General features: G+C 42.4%; 1 protein-coding gene across 1 annotated transcript in view; it reads left to right on the top strand.

Moving 5' to 3' along the window:
- Nucleotides 1-24,619, top strand: part of Reln (reelin) — a 429,856-nt gene that overhangs the window by 372,185 nt on the left and 33,052 nt on the right. Inside the window, exons 46-50 of the mRNA XM_038315201.1 lie at nucleotides 178-346; nucleotides 11,682-11,822; nucleotides 13,055-13,232; nucleotides 15,117-15,310; nucleotides 17,626-17,882. Of these exons, the coding sequence (XP_038171129.1) occupies nucleotides 178-346; nucleotides 11,682-11,822; nucleotides 13,055-13,232; nucleotides 15,117-15,310; nucleotides 17,626-17,882 (939 nt within the window). The remainder of the gene's footprint in view (nucleotides 1-177; nucleotides 347-11,681; nucleotides 11,823-13,054; nucleotides 13,233-15,116; nucleotides 15,311-17,625; nucleotides 17,883-24,619) is intronic.

Raw genomic sequence — 24,619 nt, 5'->3', positions numbered from 1 at the left:
AACTGGCAAACATTTCAAAGTCGGAAATATAAACATAGGGGGTAAGTAAAACTATTTCATTACATTTTAAACCACACACACACACACACACACACACACACAGAGAGAGAGTAAGCTACTGTGGTCCCCAGCTCTACAGGCATGTGTTGGCTTTAAGAACACTACTTCCTGTTTCAGCTATCGAACTGGAATACTCGGTGGATCTGGGGCTGTCGTGGCACCCATTGCTGAGGGACTGCCTGCCCACCAACGTCGAGTGCAGCCGCTACCACCTGCAGCGGATCCTGGTGTCAGACACTTTCAACAAGTGGACCAGAATCACCCTGCCCCTCCCTCCTTACACCAGGTATTGCTACTTCTGCATGTATCACCCCCATGTGATCAGCTTTGGTACTAGCCAGACCAAGTTTAAATGAGATGCATGAGAACTTGCTACTTATCTGAATATAAATTACGGCTAACTCAGTAAGAAAAGTGGAAGTCAGTTTTTATGGGGAAGTTGTTGTTTTCCTTAAATCCAGGCTTTTCCTGACTTTTAGTGCTAATAATTTTTTTTAAGACTGGCCTATACAAGAAAACACTAGTTGCAGCTTCACAATTTCTCCGACTTGATTTAGAGATGTCGAGAAGCAGCCATTTAAAATTAGACCACTGGATGGAAAATAGATTTAAATGGAATCTATTTTTCTGCCACTTAAACCACTGTCAATGCAGTGGTTAGTGATTTTATATAAATGAATATAGCAAATAAATTGTGTCCTCACATTAGCCTCTGCTTTCCAAATCTTATTTTGAATATTACTTTGGAATTTATCCCCTGGAGCCCCTGTGGAGAGCAACCGTAAGTGCTTCATCCACTACACTGATGGCAGATAACTTGGTTTGAAAAAAGTGCCTGGTAACTGCTGGATCGTGTGTGTGTGTGTGTGTGTGTGTGTGTGTGTGTGTGTGTGTGTTTATACTCCAGCGTTAGGGACGTGGAGGGTCAATTCTCCCCAGGGGAACTTCGCTTTCCGATTCCTTCGCCACCCACAGCGAGCGCGGAGCATAGGAAAGCGTTAAGATTGCAGTTAGCGCTCCTGTTTGCTCCACAGAAACCTGGCTGGCTGCTGCGGTTAGCAGAGAAGGAGGACAACCAGCACAGTGTGGAGCAAGAGTTATAGTTTGGGCTCATTATTGTCCTGTCACCTCCCTGCACATGAAGAATGAGTAAATCCTCCTAGCAAATGACCCTACCATGCAAGCGTCTTCTAGGACGTAACTCTTCCTGGGATGATCATAAATGGAGTGGCTTCCGCCTCTAAGAGCCCACAGCCGCTTTACAATTGCTGGCTCGGAGGCGGGGGACGATATTAACTGGGAGGCAGAGCTGCCAAGTTTAAATGAGTTTAAATGAGATACGTGAGATTTTGTTGCTCGTTAAAGGTATTGCTGTACATGAATTATTAAGGTGATCTTAATAAGTTACGGGGGGAAAACCCTCCATTAAGGCAGCTGTCTTTTAAGTCTTTATGAATTCTATGAATTATTACCCAGCTACTTGGCAGCATTCTGCAAATAAGTGACATTCTAAGATTTACTTCAGCTAGTCATTATACCCTCGAGATGTCTACCGAAGAAAAGTAATTATTCCTCATATTTTAATCTGTCTTTTAATTGTCTCTTGCTCGCACTCGCAAGAATTTTGACCCTTTCAAATGATACGTGGAAAATCTGATGAGCATCTATTTCCCCTGTTACCATAGTGATAATACACAGTTTGTTTCCGATATCACCCTCAGGGCTCATTGTCATACGAAAGTCTTAAAGGTAATTCTGCCTTACAGCCCACCCCACTGAGAAATTCAGAAACGGGCATAGAAGCAGCCCAAGCTGTACCCATTTCTTTGCATGGTTTGCCATATGCCAAGGAAGCTCATGGAAAGTCTCAGAGGACTATCTCAGACGCATGCTGCCCGTCTCTCCTGCTTCCACGCTCTGCCCTGTGGCTTTCTAAATGTGCTTTTCCTTGTTTTATGTGGAACTGACCTCAGTGGTGGAACACCTGTGTTTATCATGCATGAGGCCCTTGGTTTGATCCCCAGGACAGATAGGTTGGTAGCTCGGTAGGTAAGCAAGCAGGCAGGCATACAGACAGACAAGAAGTCAAACTAACTGACTCCCTAAAAGTCTGGAAATGTGCTGAAGCATCTATGCGGTCTGCCGGACCTGAGTTTCTAGTTCTTTGCTGTCAACAATATGGTATCGACAGCTTACAGATGCATGCTTAGTAGGGCTTAGCCCTGACTATGACCACCAGACAGCTGGAACTTGGCTACTGTCTTATGATGTGGCTTTAAGGAGGATCCGGGTATTGCTGGTAATGAGTGTAAATGGAGATGGTCGCCCACAAATTGCTATCAAACATTTCACTCTGCTGAAGTAGCCAGGTCTCCAGGAACAATTGTTTATCCATTCAGACATAACTTTTCTAAAAAATAAAAATGCTTTTAAGTAGTGAATTGTTTACTAGTCTCTACTCCATACTGGGTTGATCCCTACCTCGAAGAGCTTTCCATTCAGTAAAAGACAGAGGCATTCACCAGAGATCATCCAAACTCAGAACTAACTATAGGATCCATTGCGATGTGACGGAGTACCGGAAGGTGGTGCTTGATCAGGAAGGCAGAGAATAGTTTCTTAAGAAATGATTAACTTAAGTAAGATCTGAAGGTGAACTGCGGAAGGAGGAAGGTCAGAGAATGATCCAGGCAAGGAGAATGCCCTGTAGTGGCAGGAAGTTGGGGTGTCTGAGTTCAGACGGAGAGAAGGCAAGAAAGTGAGATGTGAAATGCTATCAAACCATAAAGAACCGGCTGTCATAAATATGGGGCTTTCTTATAGCAAGCAGTGCATACACATCCGTTAGAGTGTGCAGGCGTAAGGGGCTTGGTGAGATCTGGAGTTAGAAAGGCTTATTATTATAACTGGAGAATCAATTAGGGAAGGTGAGAGGGTGGGGCAGATTGAGATTGGGAGGATGGTTAATATGTTCTCAGTGGACATAACGAGAAATTCAGATTGCATGCTGGGTGCGCTGATGATGAAGAAGACATTGTAGAGTGAGGGAAAGGTCCTCGTGCTCCCTGAGAGACAGTGCCTCTTCCTGATGAGGGATACCGAGAGGAGACACAAGCTATAGCAGACTCTGCTCCAGGCGTTGTGGGGTTAAAACCCGAGAATTTGGCGTCATTTTTTTACTTTATTCTTTGCCGTATGCAGGGTAAAGTCAGAGCTTCCTGGAAAACCGTCCATAAAATAAAATGAATGAAAACAGTTTGTGTAGCCCTGAGAGAAGCGAGTCAGACACTGCCTGAACCTCTCTCCCAGCAGAGGCTGGAACCTGTTGGAGGAGCTGCAAATGGTTCCTGCTGACTGTAACTGAAGGCTGTGCTGAGGAACGGGCTAGAAATGCCACAGGTGTTGAACACTGGGAGAGTGTATTGAAAGTCAGAGTTAGAGAGGGTTTGGTGTAAAGCTGGGCCCAGGCTTTGAAGAATTCAGTGAAGAGGAAAAGATGGCCGGGCGGTGGTGGCACACACCTTTAATCCCAGCACTCGGGAGGCAGAGGCAGGCGGATCTCTGTGAGTTCGAGGCCAGCCTGGTCTACAGGGCTAGTTCCAGGACAGGCTCCAAAGCTACAGAGAAACCCTGTCTCAAAAAACCTAAATAAATAAATAAATAAATGATTTAAAAAAAAAAAAAAAAAAAAAAAAACCTTGAGGACCCCTAAGGAATGGCTCCCAAATTTGTTCTCTGGCCTTCACACACACACACACACACACACACACTTGAATGTATACATACACTGGTATAATATATTATGTATATGCTTGAATATATGTTAAAAACTTGAAGAATGAATCGTAGGATGTTCTGAGCTTGGAATAGTCTAAGAAAAATTTGCAAGACCGTCTCAGATACGGTGGCAAACGTGCTGTGTGGACAGATCTGGGCTGCAGTTAAGAGGCCAGAGTGAAGCACCCGTACAGAAATCGTCAGTGAGAGGACTGCTAAGACACGCTCCTAACTTCCCCGTCGCATACAAAGAGAAGACGCCCATCTTTGAATCTGCAATCGTGATGTTGCTGTAACTGCATCCACTCTCCAGAGAGAACGGATGAGTGGGAATGGCTCACAAAGCAAGAAGATGCAAGAGTCCGAGTTACACGCTGTCCACAAGCCAAATGAGACGGGATTGCCACGCAGGAGAAGATCGGTGACTTCAGTCACAGAAAGGAAGGAGAAAGTGTCCAAAATTTTCAGGTTTTTTTTTTCCTCAATTTTTAGTGTCTTCAAAAGAATAGTTTTTGAGCTGCTGGAAATAGTTTGCCTGGCCCAAGAGCCCGTGGATTTAACCACTGTATATTGTACCTCCATCAATTGCACACGTTATTGTCCTGGGAAAATGGAATAGAATAAAACTTTGGGTTATTGAGAAAGACTGAAGGAAAGATAGGATGATGTCAGAAACCGACTTCATCTCCCGATCTGGATCTACCTTCCTTGTTATATTGGCATTCGTGTGAAACTGAATAGAGACTCGGCTGCCTCTGAGCCGTATGGGGTGCCTACGTATTCCAAGATTTCATCAGAGAATTTGATATTTGACTGGTCTTGTACATATAGGTGAATTGTTAAGATTGCTTTTACAGCTAAATATAAACCATCCTCCATAGACAAGAAATGTTGTAAACTGTAGAAAATCTCCTGTATTTGGTGACTAGTAGGATGTAGTGAAGCTCTCAGCCGGTTTATTCAGAATATTATAGTTCTTCTTATTGCTGTCTGTGACTTTTTTAAACACGATTGATTTTTAAAAGTTATTTTGTTGAAAGATGATAGTCATTTCTTTTTATTTCTAATCCTGAAATTTAAAATATCCTAGGCTTTTAAAGGGATTTTATTGGCTTACATTTTTATTTATTTAAAAGACAAGCATATAAAGTTAAAGAGAATCATGTACCAGGTACACACTAGCTAGTTTGAATGCATTACCAACATTGCGTACCCCTACTTACTCCTAACCCCACACTATAGTGAAGCAAATTCTAGACATTGTAGCATTTCACATTACTGAATGAGAAGAACATTATAGACACTATGATGCAATTATCACAGCTAGAGAGGGCAATGTCTTTAGAACTTCTTCAATGTTTGTTACTCAGATTTCCTGATCTCACAAAGTGTGTCATCATAAAGTAATTGGGTGTGTCATCATAAAGTAATTGGTTGAACTACCTCCTGAGCCTCCTTTAGCCTCCAGCTCTCTTCCTCCTTTTGTAGACATGGCTGGCCAGAGCAAGGTCCTTTGCTTTCCCCCAGGTCACACAGCCAGTGGCTGGACCTAGCTGGACACAGCAAAGGTCACTACTTGTTTCCTCTCAAGGGAAATGAAAAGCCTGGTGGAGCTGACTCGTGCAAATTCTCCTATCGCTGACTGATATTTGTATGTGTTGCAATCGAGTTTTAAAAGATTTACTTCATAGAAATTCAAAATTATCCTGGAGGCTGGATAAATGCTATATAATCATACTTCCTATAAGTCAAGCGATCTGGGCCTCATCGCAGGGCTTTGTTTGTAAATTGGTGTGAGAGTGAAGTCCGTGTGCCTCACCATCTCCATCAGAGGAGAGAGAGCTAGCGGGGTTCCTGGTGCGTCTCTTTACCTTCTCCATCAGAGGAGAGAGAGAGAGAGAGGGGGGGGGGAGAGCAGGGTTCCCAGTGCGTCTCTTTGAGAGCAAACGCTAACATCACTGAGGGAGCAGAGACCAGAGATGACAGCCACGGCTTTCTCAAAGGCATTCTTCTCATCAGGATGATGACGGAAGTCTTCCTGGGTGAATGGAGTCATCCTACGGAAGCTCAGAGTATGATATGTTCACTGAAATCTGTCAAAAGGTGTGGCCGCATGGAGGAGGCCCACGGAATGGCCACGTCCAGAAACGGGGTTGTCTGCGGTAACATATTAGCTGTTCAGCAGTGGGTAGTTACTAGTGTACATTTTTGAAGCACTTTCAATGTGTTGATGGGGAGGGAGTGGTATAAATTCAGAAAATAATCATAAGGAGAGATTTCGAGGTTATGTGAAATAAGAAATTGGCTGTGGGGCCGTTTTTCCCCCAACTCCAAGCAGCAGCAGCTGGCAGCGGCCATCATTATAAGGGACCTTCAGGATAAGCGACAACACCTGCCGAGGGATGTGCCAAAGCACTCGTAGGTCTTGGTAAACATGAACTAATTAATTTTCACAACACCCCTGTGAGTCGGGAAGCCGCATTTTCTGAGCTTTACAGATGGGAAGGTGTCAGCACATAGACCTAAGTGATTTGGTCCCCCTGACGGGGAAGCCAGGCAGGCCTGGGAATTCTTGCTCTATCGGAAAGGCTTAGAGGTTGAATCCGACACCAGTGTTCTCGTTCTGAACTTACTGTACTCCTTTCCTTTAAAGAAAGTGCTGCTTCTTCCTGTAAAATAATAATGAATGAGAAGGCATCACTGCCTGGGAGTATGTGATTACTAGATATCGCTCGTCCTAAGAATATAAAACCACCACGCTTCAAATTTGACCCCCTCGTTGTATCTAAACATTTACTTGCTCGCCATGAACGTAGAACTCACTGGTGCCAGAATACAGTAGAGCACCCCATTATCTTTAGACCCATTGGCCAACTCCAGGCTTAGTACAATCTTCACACGGTCCCTACTGATTCCTTTTCTGTGGGACTCCAGAGAGTGGCATAGACCGAAAGGGGTAGGGTTAGAAGTCTGCACAAGGACTGTCACCTCCAGCAGTTCATCTGGCTCTTAAGTCCCTACTCAGTCATTCTGTCCAGACTGTGACTGAACAAAACCAGTGGTCGGAAAGCTGCTCCCTGCTAGGCAGCCCCCCGTGGCCTCTCAGCTCTTCTCCCCCAACAGCCGCCAACACTACTGTTCCACACAGCTACCCCAGTTCCTCCCCAACCACCCGGAAAGGTGTCTCTTATTTGCTTTTACCAGGAATCTTTATTGCCGCCGACTTAATATTCTTTCAGGAGATGTTTATGAAATTCCATTTGTGAGTGTCACAGACAACGGAATGATAAATGGAGAGGGTAATCTAACAAAAGAAACTGCTTTAAAATGTAAGGTGACAGAGGCTTTAGTGAAACTTGTATTTGATATTAAGAGCACAGGGAAAGCTTATTACTTATTATTATCTGTAATGACTGAAGACAGACAGCAACCCTACCTTTCAGAAAACTTGTAGTCAGAAGCAAAAGAGAGAATAAATATGTGCATGTTGGCTACAGATCCAAATGCACAGTTATGAGCTATGGAAACATAGTGTCACACGATGTTGCTGTATAGAAAGAGTAATGAATTCAGTCATCCAAAAGAGCAGAGCCACTGAGCTTGGCACAACACTAGTGAGGGTTGGCATCAGTACATTGCTCCCAGTAAAAAAGGTGGCCCCTGAACATCAGCTCCCTGTCCCTGGAACTACCCACAAGAGCGGCCTGATGACGTAATGGTCCAGGAAGGAACTGCGTCTCCCTGAAGCATACTCACATGCATTCCCGGTGGTGCTAAATTGTGCTGAGTGCCAGGGAAAGAACGGGCTGTGGTGGGTGTGACCGAGACAGTGCCAGCTTTACAAGGGTCATGAAGAAAATGTCTCTGTGAAGACCCTGGAGACACAAAGGGGTACACCACGCAGAGGGAGAACTCACTCGGGGAAACACAAATGCAAGGAGGTGGGAATGAGTTTGGTGTGCTCAGGAAACTCAAGTAAGTGATGCTGTATGATGAAAGCCAGAAGGGAGGAGAGGAGAAACCCATACTCAGACCCGACCCCCTAGGTCTATCTCTCTCTGCTTGAAATTCCCACCTTGCTCTGTTCTTCCCTGCCATAGGCCCAAAGCAGATTCTTTATTAACCAATGGTAACAAAACACATTCACAGCATCCAGAAGGGAATCCCACATCACCTCCCCTTTTTTTTGTCTAAATAAAAAGGAAGGTTTTAATTTTAACATAGTAAAATTACATATAGCAAAAGGTATCAAGCAAGAATTACAGTTACAATATTTATATCTACTTTATCTTTTGTCATAGCTAAGAAAAGCTATAATTATAACTATCTATTCTTTAAATCCATCAAAGACCCCAGAAGGATATAATATTATCTAAGTAAACAGGAAGTGCATTGTAAGCAACTTCCAAAGCTGTAGAATTGACAGGGACAACTCACTGCCTGGACAGTCACCTAAAGTTCTTTTGTAACATTGGGATATCCATCTTCAACCTATAAGCCCATAGTATCTGGCAGACATTTTTATGAAACAGGAAATTTGAAAGACTGTTTTGCCTCTATTGGCAGTTTGTCAGTCACTTTCTTCTGTATCCTGCAGAATGTCTGGCAGATTATTTTATGAAGCAGGAACCCTGAAGGACTGTCTCACCTTTATGCAAGTCTAGCTGTCAGGTTTTTGTGGGTTCTGTATATCCAGTTCATACAGCATACCACCAAGAAGTCCAGGCAAGAGCAGTTTCTTGCACAAATGGCTAACCAACTCCATAAAAAGCCTCATTAATGCCCATCATCCTCTTGAAGTAGATTGGTACTGCCAGGACCAGATGTGTCTCATTGTCATGAAAAGTCCTAAGTCCTTACAACATTTTAAATGCCATATTTTGTTAGTCTTTGAATGTTTTAAAGAATACTTATCCATCTGAAATATATTTTTGTACATCTAGAAAATCTAACATGACAAGTTTGACTATTATAAATGACTATCTATTAATCTGTATTTTTAATTATACATTACATTTTAAATGAGCTGCACAAACACAATACCTTAAACAAGAGCAGAAATGTATATAACAAAATTGACCATAAATTTGTATCAATAGGTCAAGATCCATACCAATGCAAAGTATTCATTTCTATGTTATAATTCCCCTTTAAATGTAAACAAAGATTTATAAACAATCATTTAGGGACTTTGGGCATTGTTCTCTAAACTACTTCCTGATGATTGGGGGTGCTGTTCATCAGGTCTTTCATGGGGTATGCTGTGTGGTAGGTCCATCTCAGCCAGCAGTGCTGAAGCTGTCATGGATGTTGGACCATCTGGGCCATTGCTTCAGGGGACCTTGTTTGATCAAACCATATTAGCCAGTAAGGAATCCACAGCTTTTTATTCTTTATGGAAACAAAAGCAGAACCTCTTTTCCAAAGCAACATATTCTTAGACCCAAATTTTGAAGACAAAATACCTTTAAAACATATATGTTGGTTTAGCTTAGCAGCCTGTACAATGAAATGTCTCTCTGTACTTAGCTCACAGTCAAAAAATTCAAAGAAAACATACTATACATAATCCAGACTCTCTGTGTATTTTCCATCTTTATGTGGCTTATTTTTTTCTCCTTTAATCTATGACTGTCTATACTGTCTCTTTAAAGACTTTGCTTTTTTAAAACTAATTTTCATAACTGTCTATACTCTTTTTCTCTCTCTCAAGGTTACATATATTTTTAAACATGCTGTGACCTCTTTAGATGTTTATTTCTGTCTGAATCTGTATTTATTGTGCATCTGTAATCATTTTTAACCAGGAGTGTTTTTAAAATCGTAAGTAGCTTGGTCACAGTGGCCCTGGATGCTGGCTCCTCCTCTTTTACCTTTTAATATGATGCAGGTACCTTTACCACCAGCTCTGGGACTGCCAGGTGGGAGCTGTGCTCACCACCTCAACTCTGGTAACCAGTTGGCCCATGCTGCCACCAAGTAACTTGCAGCACACTGCCCACAAACCCCATTCAAGTGCTCGGCCTCCTGAAAGAGCCAGAGTTGTTCATGCAGCTAGCACAAACCAGGAAGCCTTCTTAAGGGAGCCGGGCAGTTTTTGCTGCTACTGCTGAGTCAGGAAGCCTTCTCGTAAAGGAATTGTGCCTCTATTTGTTTCTAGTAAACAGAGTCTATCTGAAAAAAGAAATGCAGCTACCAAGAAACTGTACTTGGCTGCTGTTTTTGTGGGTCTAGAAGCCTTTTATTTTAAGCTTTTCTTAGGTCTTATGTGGATCCGTGCTCCGTGTTGGACATCATTTTGTAGTCAGAGACTGCTCATTCGTTTCTGGGCCACCCAGACCTGAAATAGTCACACAGAAACTTTATTAGTTAAAATGCTGTTTGACCATTGACTCTAACATATTCCTAGTTAGCTCTTAATCTTAAATTAACCCATTCAATTAAGTTAACCCATAATTAAGTTAATCTTAAATTAACCCATTTCTCTCAATCTGTGTATTGCCACAAGGCTGTGGCCTACCAGTAAAGTTCCTAAGGTTCCGTGTTTCCTTCTCCTTTGGCAGCTACATGGCATCTCCCTGACTCCACCTACTCTCTCTATATCTCTCTGTTTACATTTCTTGCCTGGCTATGTTCTAACATGCCATAGGCCCAAATCAGCTTCTTTATTAACTAATGTTAATAAAACATATTCATAGCACAGAGGGGAATCCCACATCAGTTTTGGGCTTAATTTCAGTGCAACAAATATTGATAGGAAAGATCTGAGTCGAGATACTTCTGCTACACAGAGTGGGAGCTGCAGAGCCAGGTCTGCAGAAATGAGTTTGTGCCAAGTATATGTAGTTGAACTGAGCTGTTTCCCAGAATGAAAATCTTAGTTCTAGTCTGCTGTTCTTTTTAAATTATTTGCTAAACTTCATATAAGTATTTTCCTTTAGAAAATATAAGACTCTGGCTGTTATTTTATCTTTTTCCCTTTCTAAAACATTCTCCAATCAAAATATTAAGTCCTTTAGTGTTAAATACACATGGCTCAATAAACACAAAATATTTCCTCCACAAGTCTTTAACATTTGCCTGAGTGCCGGGTATTGTTTGGATTTTACTGCCATCTAGTGCCTTGGAACACATGTTTGTGTTGCTGAACAAGATGCTCTCCAAACCGTGAAGGAGGAGGTACATTTCTGCTTCTGGAATGGAGAACATTTAGCTTACTTTTATTTATTTCACTTTTTAACCGACGTAAAATGAGCCTGACTTTATTTATTACCCGTCTCTTCTCTATATACAGTTACCTGGGTTTCATTGATTTCTCTGGTTTATGTTTATCCCATCCCCTAAGGCTTGCTTCTATCAGGATAATTCCTCAGGGGTGCTGAGTGAGGTGGATGCAGGTGTCCACTGCCCTAGAGCGCAGGGGCGAACACGAAACCCAGCCCACATGCTGTTCCGAAGTTAAAGGCAGAAGGGTTAGTTGCTCGAGGGCAGGCATCTTCCTTCCAGTTCCATAACTCAACAGCAGCCCCTGTGTCCGTACAATGGCTGCCATACAAGCTCAGACCCTTACCAGTCCCTCGAGGCTTCTGGCTTTAGGATTAGATTTCGCTTCTGATATGGTCTTTTACACTACCCAGAAAGATCCCTGGGGCAGAAATGCATGCTGAATCTTTTTGTTTGGCTTAATTTTGTTAACTAGAGGTTTGCTTTGGCTACTGCAGTAGCTAATGTTCTTTTAAAAATAGGAATAGGAGCGTGTCCTTTCGTGCTACCCGCTTCAGGCTTCCCAGAATATATTTTCCCCACTGTGCTCTTCCTCATTGCAAATATCTTCCTGTTCCAAGGTCTCAGGCCACTCGTTTCCGCTGGCACCAACCGGCTCCTTTCGACAAGCAGCAGACGTGGGCCATAGATAATGTCTACATTGGGGACGGTTGTCTAGACATGTGCAGTGGCCACGGGAGATGCATCCAGGGAAGCTGTGTGTAAGTTGGAATCTTTCTTGTCTAAATAGCCTTATTCGTATTCCATCCAGGAGGTCTCGAAAGCTGGGTTTTCCATCACTCCCAAGTGACCTTAGCTTTTGAGCTTTCCTGAAATATGATATTGAACTAATGGTGGAATAAATGGCTTTTACAACTGCATCCTTACTTAGGGATTAGCGCCTGAGCAACAAACAGCTATATGGTCAAAAGAAAGCTGAATTATATTTTTTCTTCTGTTTCTATGATACATTTGAGCCTTGAAAAAGATGATAGGAAACTTTAGGAGTTCATTATATTTTCCAAAAAAAATAATACTAAGTCCAGATAGAAGTAAGGACATGTATTGATAATTCTTACATTGTTTGCATAATAGAGTATAGACATGTCTGATCAGTTATTAGACATATTTGAGAGGCAGCCTGCTATATCATTCTTGTAGACGTTAGCATCTTTGGAAGAATCTACTTTTAAAGCATCTGGATGGATGTGTGTGCAAGCACCTGCCACACACACACAAACACACACACACACACACACACACACGTGCACTACAGCCTTTTTGTTTGTTTTCTAAGACTGTGCTGTTCAGTTGGTTAGTGTAGAGAAGCTAATAGAGAATTCATACGCTCTTCTCCACTAATCTCCTTAAACATAGGAAATCAGGCCCTTGTTTAATGACCGGAACCCATATCCAGGATGACTCCAAAGAGCCCTGGACAGCCTCCCAGCCCTGTCCTGTTAAACAGAGAGCTGAGAACTCTGTTCAGGGCTGGCTTTGATTATCCAAAGCATCTTAGCTACTTAGCACACAGCCACTTGGTGCTTCAACGGCAGGAAGCTTCTGTTTAAAAGACCAATTTCATATATTATTATCACCCAGCAATTTGGTTTGGCAGCTGCAGTTTATAGGCTACTCGAGACTGTTTCCCGTGAGATAAGATACTAGCAACTTGTCTAAAGCTGATACTTTCTTCCACCTGCAATCCCTAGTCGCCATGTTAGGAAAGCCTGGAGGGGGGTAATTCAAAGCCTGCCTCTAACCCAGGGGCCTTGTTCAGTAAAGCAGGTGATCTTTGGCTCTGTGACTCTGTGAAGAACAGCAACATTGAATCAGCCTGGTCTGCAGGTGATCTTTGGCTCTGAGACTCTGTGAACAGCAACCTTGAATCAACCTGCTCTAGGAAAAAGTTGCTTTGTTTGCTGTTGACTCGCCTTTCTCTTTCCACTCCCAGCTGTGATGAGGAGTGGGGAGGCCTGTACTGTGACGAGCCTGAGACCTCCCTTCCAACCCAGCTCAAAGACAACTTCAATCGCGCTCCCTCCAACCACAACTGGCTGACTGTGAACGGTGGGAAACTGAGTACCGTGTGTGGAGCCGTGGCTTCAGGGCTGGCTCTGCACTTCAGTGGGGTAAGAATTGGGCTGGCGCTTGCTCCGGTTTCTGCCCTCTAAAGCTGAGTCCCTGAGACGCCTTTGCCCTTAATGCCTGGTCTTGATCTGAACTCTCAACAGCGCTGAGCGTTTCCAGAATTTCCCTACCAAAAGCTTGTGTTGAGATTATTAAAGATTAAAGGACTTACATAGATTTCCATGCTGAGAAAGGGGCGCCTATGCAGTGTGTCTGTTGGGGATGGGGCTCCATCTGGATGGAGCCATAATTGGTAACTCCGTTTGAGACTGAAGAATCAGCAGCCCAGGGAATGAGCTTCAGAGCTCCTTGAATGGACGAGCAGCACCTAATTGTTTGTAAATCACCCCAGAGAGAGTAGCTTGCTGGTAATTACCGAACATTCCTATTTAGAACGTATTACTTTGTGAGCGTCAGAAGCAATGTTGGAAAGTCTTCCTTTGAAAAAATGCACAACCATTCTATTTTGCTGCCAAATTTTAACTTTTTAAATGTATCATTTCTTTAGTATCATGATTAGATAGGCAAATTAATTCTTTTAAAAAAATAACCTATTCACATTCAACTCCTTTTTTTAAAAACTCTATCACTGAGTTCATATTTGGTGCCAATGAAGTATTAATTTATATCCACTATTTTACCCAGGGGAAACAAAAGTTTATGTATAATATTGAATTTTCATAATTGGCAACACTAAGTATGTATATTCGAGATACTCTTCTACCTCAATAGAAGTGAGAATGGCCAGGATTTCCACATATGCTCAGCTGACAAATACCTACCTATCAAGTTTAATATATTGATAATTGACCATTAATATAGATGACTTTAAATCAGCTATGAATATTTAAATAAATGACATTTGGGGCTGGGGAGAGATGGTTCAATCAGTAAATGCTTGCTTTGTAAAAAGACTTGGATCCCCAACATCCATATAAAAATCAAGCTTGGTAGCCTAGGTAACCCTAGTGTGGGAGGGGGAGGAGGGAGAATGGGAGGTGAGAACAGCTAGCTCCTCAGAGCTCATTGGCCAGCAAGTCTAGCCAATCAGTTAGCTAATCCAACCCCGGGTTCAGTGAGAAACTCTGTTCTAAAAATAAGGTAGAGAGTGATGGAGGGAGATAACCAACATCGTCCTCTGACCTCTACATGTATGTGAACACGTGTGAGCATGCACACATGTGCACATACACTCACACAAAACAACCACAGACATGCGCACACATTTAAATAAATATATAATGTTTAAACCATTTTTAAAGGGCATTGTAACTATCTCATTATAATTAAATGATATAATTTTTTTCACTTGTGGTCATTTTGAAATTTCCTGTTAAAAGTAGTTACCTAAGGCAGCTGGAGAAATGGCTTAGCAGTTGAGAGCACTGACTGCTCTTCAGAGGACCTGGGTTCAATTTCCAGCACCACATGGTGGTCCCAATGTTCAGTTAACGGTTCCAGGGAACCCAACACTTAGGTTCACACAAACATTCATACACACGTGTAAATGAAATTTTAAAAAATAGTTATGTCAAAATGTTACTTCGTTGGTAATTGGTGCTTTTTAACTAATAAGTGCAAATAAATTAATAAAAACTTTGGACAGTTACTTTAATTCCAACGTTTGCTTTAGAGATAGATATATATTATACATTACAATATAAAAATGTGTTACAAGAAAACCTCCTTAGAATAAATAACACTTGATTACATAAGTCTCAATGCTGAAATCTGAAAATCCAGCAGACACGAGCTGGGCTGCATGCTAGAAGCTACTGCACGAGAGATAAAAACACAGAGTGGCAAACCAGAGAGAAGCTGTAGTCTGCGGTCTGCAGCCGAGATTCCTGATGGCTGCTTTTCCCCGTTCTGTTTCTTTTTCTTAGGGCTGTAGCAGATTGCTGGTCACTGTGGATCTGAATCTCACCAACGCTGAGTTTATCCAGTTCTACTTCATGTACGGATGCCTCATCACACCGAGCAACCGTAACCAAGGGGTTCTCCTGGAGTACTCTGTCAACGGGGGCATCACCTGGAACTTGCTGATGGAGATTTTCTATGATCAGTACAGCAAACCTGGGTTTGTATCTGAACTGCAATAACTAGGCTGTCAAGCTTAGGAAGACTCCCAGTAAAACCGGTTGTCAGGGATTGAGGGAACCTCCCACTTACTTATCAGAAAAGGACACCTCAGAGACACGAAGGAAGAGATTCCTGGGGGTATATAATAGCTAATCAGAGTTTTTAAGAGCAATTAGCTTTCGTATCCCAGAATAAGGTTAATTACTAGATCAGAATACCAACAGTAAATAAACAGTGGAGAAAAACATGGAGCCTGGGTGTGTGCTAATTTCAAAAACATGGAGCCTAGGTTAATAATTTTAAAAACATGGAGCCTGGATATATGATAATTTCAAAAAACATAGAGGCTGGGTGTATACTAACTTCAAAAAACATGGAGGCTTGGGGCTGGAGAGATGGCTCAGAGGTTAAGAGCACTGACTGCTCTTCCAGAGGTCCTGAGTTCAATTCCCAGCAACCACATGGTGGCTCACAACCATCTGTAATGAGATCTGGTGCCCTCTTCTTACATTATTATTATATGAAATAAATAAATAATTTAAAAAAAAACATGGAGGCTAGGTAGGTGCTGATTTCAAAATATTGGAAAAAACAAACATTTGTTTACCAAGTGTCTGCCTAGGGTAAACAAGGAAGCAGGAAGATGGCAGTAACCTTAGGATGCCTAGACCCTCTTACATCCTTCATAAAAGACCCTAAACAGCCATCAAATATGGACCAGATATTGTAAAAAGACAAAAAGCAGTCAGTGTAGCCAAGTAGAAAAGCCAAAGAAGGTCCATATATATGATGATGCCTTTCTGGAGTCTCGGTTACTCTGTTGGCTGAGGGGGAAGGATCAGACGGCCAGGCTGGGCGACATAGTGAGACCCCATCTCAACAGCTGGAGAAAAAAAGAAAAAGGAAGTAAAATAAAAGGAAAATGTTGAATCAGGAGTTACACCGCTGCCCTCCAGGCTCAGGAATCTATGGAGATGATGGGGAGGAAGAATCGTAAGACCCAGAGCTGGTTTGTGAGTTTAGGGAGATAGCGCTTTCCAAACAGCAGGGCTGATGCACAGCTGAACTCTGAGAGTTCAGCATGCAAAGACCTGCTCAGGCTTAAACCAGACAGCATCCCAGCCTGGAGCAGGGGAGCTGGGTACAAAATCTGCCTCGTACCCATGGAGCTATTGGCGTTTGATGACTTCTGGGAGAGGGAACAGCAGTTTTCATGGGTAGTTGACACTTGGTATATTGGGTATTTTATTTTGGAAATGTAAGTCCCATTTCTCCATGAGGAGGTTTGCATCAAGCTATCTGTCCTTGGCGACCAATGCAGAAGGCACGCTGAGTGTGTTTGCCCCTCTCTCTCTCAGTTTTTCTTTCCCTGTGTTCACTGAAGCACATTCTCAAAGCATTCTCTGTACCACAGGCAACTTCTGCCTGATTCCCTTCAGGCTGAGGCTCGAGCATCCTCTAGCACAACTAGTATCCATACTGTAAGCCTGTTGCTGACACTGAGCAGATTCAAGTAAAAACCAAAGTGCCAAGGAAGAAAGAAAGAAGAGTAAAACTAACCCTTATATGACAGGAAAAATAAAGTCAGTATTGGTTCGTGTCTCTCAAAGTATGTTTACTGTAGACTTACATTTACCTCGCCAGGGATGAAGATGTCTAAGGTCCACGGGCAACTCAGATAGCTGTTGGAGGCGTGTATTGTTTACATTCTGTTTCTCTAGTTTAACGACTTGTAAAGACAGGATTCCTGGAGTTCTCTCGCCAGCCAGCCACTCCGGGAGCTCCAAGGGCAGCAGTGAGAGATACTGTCTGGAAAAATGGAGAGCAATTGAAGAAGACCCTCGGCATCAACTTCTGCCCTCTATCTGCCAACATACATCTTTGCACATGCAGCTGTACACACACAAACACACCCATACACTCACACATACACACACCCATGCACTCACACATACATACACATACCCATACACTCACACATATACACACACATACAAACATATACATACCCATACACATCATACACACACATATACACACTCATACATACACACACACCCATACATACACACACATGCACACACACATACATCCATACACACATACACTCATACACACACACATACACACACCCATACATACACATACACACACACATACACACACCCATACATACACACACACACACACACAGTTTAGGTAATGTCCTCACTTCCCTGCCCTGGGACATACAGAAGCTCATTCCTGTTTCAGATCTCCTCATATGAAATATTTAACCTGTATATTTTTCTCACCCTCATCATTTTCCATCAGATTCGTGAATATCCTCCTCCCTCCCGATGCTAAAGAGATTGCTACTCGCTTCCGCTGGTGGCAGCCGCGGCACGACGGCCTAGACCAGAATGACTGGGCCATTGACAATGTCCTCATCTCGGGCTCTGCCGACCAGAGGACAGTCATGCTGGACACGTTTAGCAGCGCCCCCGTGCCCCAGCATGAGCGCTCCCCTGCAGATGCTGGCCCCGTGGGAAGAATTGCTTTTGACATGTTCATGGAGGACAAGACTTCAGGTGACTTGGTCACTGATGTTGGACGGAAGTGCATTGAAATGTAATATGTGCGCATCAGGGCAGGGAACCGGTGATCACGGTGTGTGTGACAGGGCAGGAAGGGGTGGGTCTTTTCCGGTTGATCAGATGAGGTACAGAGACCTGAATTATTTTGTCCCTGAATCTTCCCATTAAACATTGTATATCTCATCTTTACTCTCATTCTAACCCAGATACATGTTTTAATAAATAGTAGTTTGCAGATAGAAAATTTGGGGGGTTGTATTTTCGTTTCTATGTTTCTTATTTTTTGCTTTGGATGAACAAAAACATTTCCTGACCTATTGTAGTCAGTGGTGGTAGTGTTTGGGTTGGGACCTTCCTGAACTAGAGTTCAGGCTGTCCTAGAACTCACTATGAACCTCACGCTGACTTCAGACTTACAGTGATCCTCCTGCCTCATCCTTCTGGTTCCTTTATTCACATCTGAGGGCAGAATGTTGTATTTTCTAAGAGGGCCCATTTGCGGTGGCATTTTGTGATTCAGATAATGCCTCGGGTTCCATGTGCTGTAGGTCTTGCTTCTCATCCTTCATCCTCAGCGGGGATTATTCACTGTGACTCCCAAATGATAAGGAGCACACAATTCTCATCTGAGTGTTTGTCATTTTATAGTACTACAGTAAGCTTAAAGTGGTATCTCATATTAAGCCATAAGCGTAAGGTGGTCTCTGATATGAAGTCTGTGGCCTCGCAACCCCACATGTACCGGCTCTACTACATAAAACGCAATGTGCTCAGATAGGTGGGTGATGTGGGGGTCTATCTCCACCTCACACTGTCTACCCCACAGTTACAACAGCCATTTAGACAGTAAGGCACTCTGTCTCCCTGCTTAGCTCTACCGCCTTGCGCAAAAAAAGATTGCATGGCCAGTTTTACCATAATGAGAACTTTCCAGAGAAATGGCATACCTTGGGGAAAATTTAATTTAAGAAATTTTAATAACTTAAAATACTGAATTAGTCATTAGAATCACCCAGCAGACAACCAATATCAGTATTTTTAATAACATCTTAGTGTTTTGTATGCTTTTAACACAGCTAAGATCTTGTTACGTGTGTTTTGTAACTTGCTTTTTTTTTTCCTTTGAAATTGAATGTGGTTTTGTTGTTGCTGTTGATTTGGGGGTTTTTTGTGGAATTTTTCTTTTTTGAGTCATTATGTGCCTGAGAAGATAAATGTTTACTAGTTTTAAATGTCATTGTACTTTATAATTTGCTATTGGTGACTATGTAGTGTAGATGGAACGGCGGGCTGTGTCCCACCACCCGGCTAGCTTTACCCAAAATAATTACATGGAAACTGTATTCTTTTAAACACTGCCTGGCCCATTAGTTTCAGCCTCTCATTGGCTAATTCTCACATCTTGCTTTAACCCATATTTAGTAATCTGTGTAGCACCATGAGGTGGTCGCTTACCAGGAGAGATCTTAACCTGTGTCTGTCTCGGAGAGGAGAAGCATGGCAACTGTCTGAAGCGGCTGCCTTTTCTCTCCCAGAATTCTGTTCTGTCTACTCCACCTACCTAATTTTCTGTCCCATTAAAGGTCCAAGGCAGTTTCTTTATTAACCAATGAAAGTAATACATAGACAGATGACCATCCTCCATCCATGTAGGCCAACTAATCTTACTTCACTTGTGAGGATATCATATGATACTAGTATATCACGTGATATATGGTCATGTGATGCTAGTATATCATGTGATATCGTGTAAGCATATGACGCTAGTATGTCACATGATATCATATAATCATGTGACACTAGGATATCATGTGATGGTCATGTGATCATGTGACACTAACATCACGTTATATCATATGTCATATCATATGACAACTGGAAATCATGACCAAATCCATCCTTACAAACGGAAAAGTCTTGAAGCGTCCCTACCTTTACCAAGTGTTCTTATTTCCTGAAGTTCCTAAGGTTTTAGCTGGACGTGGTGGTGCACACCTGTAATCCCTGCTCTCAGGAAGCTGAGGCAGGAGGGCTGTGGTTGGAGACGGGCCTGAGATGCAAAGAGATCCTGTGCCTTCAAAACAAACCACAGAAAAGGAGAGGGAGGGGGGAAGAAGAAGGGATGATAATGAGAAGAAAATGGGGACAGAGAAAGGGAGGGGAAGGAAGTTGTTACTGAGACTTGTTTATATAGATCTCTTTTAAAACATTCATTTTCCATACCAACCACAGTTCCCTCCGTCCCCTCTGTAAACAGAGACTCTTCTTTGGTTTCCTGGCTGCCCAGACCTAATAACAACACTGTTTGGCCATTGGTCCAATCATATTCCTAACTAGCTCTTATGTCTTAAATTAACACATTTCTATTCATCTGTGTATTGCCACAAGGCTGTGGCTTACCGGTATGGTTCTGACATATTTCTCCTTTGGCAGCTACATGGCATATGCCTGACTCTGCCTTTTTTTCTCCCTGCATTCAGTTTAATTTTCCCTTCTACCTATATTCTGCTCTGCCATAGGCCCAAGCAGCTTCTTTATTAGCCAATGGTGATGAAACATATTCACAGTATACAGAGGGCATCCCATATCACTACTCCTCCTGTGACCACCCCTCCCCTCTAGCCTACCCCATTCACTGAACAGAAAGGGTAAGGCCTCCCATGGAGGCCTAGCTCATTAAGTTGAGACAGGACCAAGCCCCCACCCCCACCATAGGAAATGGGCTCCAAAAATCCAGCTCATTCACTAGAGATAGATCCTGGTCCCCCTACCAGGAGTCCCACAAACAGACCAAGCTACACAACTGCCACCCACATTCAGAGGGCCTGGTTCAGTCCCATGCAGGTTCCCCAGCTGCCGGTCTAGAGTCCACGGGCTTCCACAAGTTCTGGTCAGCTTCTCTGTGGGTTTCCCAGTCATGATCTTGAACCCCTTTGCTCAGATAACCCTTCCTTCCCACTCTTCAACTGGATTACTGGAGCTTAGCCTGGTGTTTGACTGTGGATCTCTGCATATAGTTCCATCAGTTACTGGATGAAGGCTCTCTGATGACAGTTGGGGTAGTCATCAATCTGACTACAGGGAAAGGCTAGCTCAGGCACACTCTCCACTATTGCTAGGAGTCTTAACTGGGGTCATCCTTGTGGATTCCTTGGAATTTCTCTAGCACCAAGTTTCTCCCTAACCCATAATGACCCCTTCTATCAAGATACCTCTTTCATTGCTCTCCCTCTCTTTCCCTCCCCCAATTCGACCATCCCATTCCTTCATGTTTTCAATCACCCCATCCTGTCTCCTCTACCAACCCCCCAATTTACCCAGGAGATACCTTCTATTTCCCCTTCCCAGGGCAATCCATGCATCCTTCTTAGGGTTCTCCTTGTTACATAGCTTTTCTGGAGTTGTGAACTGTAGCCTGGATATCCTTTGCTTTACACTTAGTATCCTCTTATGAGTGAGTATGTACCATGTTTGTCTTTCTGGGTCTGGGTTGCCTCACTCAGGATGATTTTTTTCTAGTTCCATCCATTTACCTGCAAGTTTCATGATGTCTTTACAGCTAAGTAGTACTCCATTGTGAAGATGTACCACATTTTCTTTATCCATTCTTCAGCTGAGGGGCATCTAAGTTGTTTCCAGGTTCTGGCTATTACAAATACTGCTGCTATGAACATAGTTGAGCAAGTGTCCTTGTGGTATGATTGAGAATCTTTTGGATATTTGTCCAAGAGTGGTATTGTTGGGTCTTGAGGTAGATTGTTCCCCGATTTTCTGAGAAACCACCATACTGATTTCCAAAGTCGCTGTACAAGTTTGCACTTCCACCAGCAATGGAGAAGTGTTCCCCTTACTCCACATCTCCAACATAGGCTGTCATCAGTGTTTGTTATCGTAGCCATTCTAACAAGTGTAAGATGGTATCTCAGAGTCATTTTGATTTGCATTTCCCTGATGACTAAGGATGTTAAGCGATTGCTTAAATGTCTTTTGGCCATTTGAGATTCTTCTGTTGAGAATTCTCTGTTTAGATCTGTACCCGATTTTTTATGAGATTATTTGGTGTTTTGATGGCTATTGAGTTCTTTATATATTTTGGAGATCACCCCTCTGTCAGATGTTGGGTTGGTGAAGAACTTTTCTTATTCTGTAGGCTGACGTTTTGTCTTATCTACCGTGTCCTTTGCCTTACAGAAGATTTTCATTTTCAGGAAGCTCCATTTCTTCATTGTTGCTTTTAGTGTCTGTGCTACTGGTATTATTTTTAGGGAGTGGTCTCCTGTGCCAATACATTCAAGGCTGCTTTCCACTTTCTCTTCTATCAGGTTCATTATAACTGGATTTATGTTGAGGTCTTTGATCCATTTGGACTTGAGTTTTGTGCAGTGCAATAGATATGAATCAATTTGCAATCTTCTGCATGTTGACAGATTCAAAGTCTTGCCATGTTTTTTTCCTGTGTAATAATTTGCATAAGTAAGTTTGCAGTCAGAATAATTGAGGTATTACTTCTGTATTTAAGAAGCCAATATAAGCCAGTTTTAAGTTCCTAATATATATGCTTGTTTAGTTTGTCCCTGACTCATGATAAATGATTGAAGAAACACATTTCTGGTGCCTGCCTGTGTTGCAGAGAAACATTTCTAGCAGCTGGAACATCTGCTCACAGATGATAGCACAGAGGAGGGTGGTGGGTTTGCTGGAACCTTCCATCAGGACAACAGCTCTACAGCATCAAATGAAAGGCGCCCCACAGAGAAGTTGGCTTTGACTCTCTGGAGTCTGAATGTTGGTTCACACTGATTCTGCAGCTCTGTCTGTGACTATGTCCTGTGTCTGCGACTCTAGTTCTCTCAGAATGAAGACGCAGACAGTAGGATGGTGCCATTGAGCCATATGAATTGAGTAATGTGTTTTTTTGTAGACATATGTGCTCAGACCAAACTCAGACTCACTATAGGTGAAATATGAATTACAAGAAAATTGCTTGGTGTCTTTGGATCTCTGGAGTCGTCTTCCTCTGCTGCTTACATGCCTGCCCCAAGCCTCTGGTTGTGCCTGTTTGTCTCCACTATAGATATGGGAATGAACAGGAAGCTTAGAAATTTGGACCTATGAGATCAAGGTCTATCATCAACTTACATTATTTACATTATTTATGTTTTGTATTTTTCATTTCTAACTTTACTGGCTAACAAATATAATATAAAATCACCTCTTCTCACTGGGCATAGTGACATAAACCTGTAAGCAAAACACCCAGGAAGTTAAGCCAAGATCTCAAGTTCCAGTCAGTCTGGGCTACATAAAGAATTCCCAGTCAGTAACATAAAACACTAAATAGACTAAGATAGAAAGGAAGAAATAGAGAGAGAGAGAGAGAGAGAGAGAGAGAGAGAGAGAGAGAGAGAGAGAGGAAAGGGAAGGGAACTGTGAGGGAGCTGAGTGTCTATGTATATCTGTTTGGGCAGAAGATGGAGGATCAACACAGAAGATGGATTCTTCACTAATAATTCATAATTCTACTGCTTAAAGAGTCTTCCAAATCCCATTTTTAGTTTTGGGTTTTGTTTTGTTTTGTTTTGTTTTTGCTCAGCACATTTCCTCAAAGAATTACTGTTGATCTGGTATAAGAAAGTTGACAATTCTTTTTAAAAATACTTTTCCAGAATTCTTAAATATTCAAATCTAAATATTCAAGAATAAAGAACATTAGTGAGGCAAACTTGGCATTTTAGAGATGATAAGAGTTTCCTTCTTGCTGATGTCGTTTTGAGTTGTTGAAGCAGTCTTATGTAGCCCAAGCTACTCAGACTTGCCATGTAGCTGAGGTTAGCCTTAACCTCCTGATCCACCTGTGTCCACCTCCAAGGTGCTGGGATTACAAGTGTTCAGGACAACACCCATCTTAATCTGAGTTTCTTAGGTAATCTCTTTATATTATACCTTAATTTTTTCAGGCTGAGTATTAGGATTCAAACTTAGTCTTTATGACAAACTACGCAATACAAAGCTCAATTTTTCTCAAATGCTATCTGGGCCTCCAAAGTTAGTTTTTATCCAATTAGAGTGGTTTCCAGGATGTGGCAAAGAAGAAAACAGGGAACCACTTGCAATAGTTCTGTTATGTGTGGGGGAGAAATTCTAATGATTCTTTGGTAGTATAGTACCTGTAGTTAACAATAGAATAGTGAGCGGGGCAATAGAATAGTGAGTGGTTTCTGCCTGTAATCTCAACACTCAGGAGGCAGAGACAGGAGGATCGCCATGAGTTTGAGGCCACCCCGGGCTACATAAACCCTGTCTCCAAAAAAACAATAGGTAGGTAGGTAGATGGGTGGGTGGGTGGATCAATGATCAGTGGATCAATGGATTGGTGGACAGATGATGGCTGGATGGGTAGATGGGTAGGTGGATGGATAGACACACGTTTTATTTCAAAATATATTGTGGAGCTGGCCATGATAGAACATTCTTATAATATGTAACACTCAAGAGACTGACTTGGGAGAATCAAACCTGAGTTTGAAGCCAGCCTGAGCTGTAATAGTGAGTCATTGTCTTTACCATCCAACCCCTCAAAAATGCACTAGGACTGTGTTAATTATTATCATATCTATGGCTATAAAATGATGTTTCTATTAGTGTTTATTTTATGTAACATAGTATATGTAAAAGAAAATTCTACTTAATTCTACGACTTGGTTAAAGTGAATGTTTACTTTAATTCCTTG

Source organism: Arvicola amphibius, chromosome 18 (genome assembly GCF_903992535.2).
Source record: "Arvicola amphibius chromosome 18, mArvAmp1.2, whole genome shotgun sequence".
In the NCBI taxonomy this organism is placed as follows: Eukaryota; Metazoa; Chordata; class Mammalia; order Rodentia; family Cricetidae; genus Arvicola; species Arvicola amphibius.
Note: the sequence above shows the minus strand (reverse complement) of the source record. Positions and strands in the feature narration are given on the sequence as shown.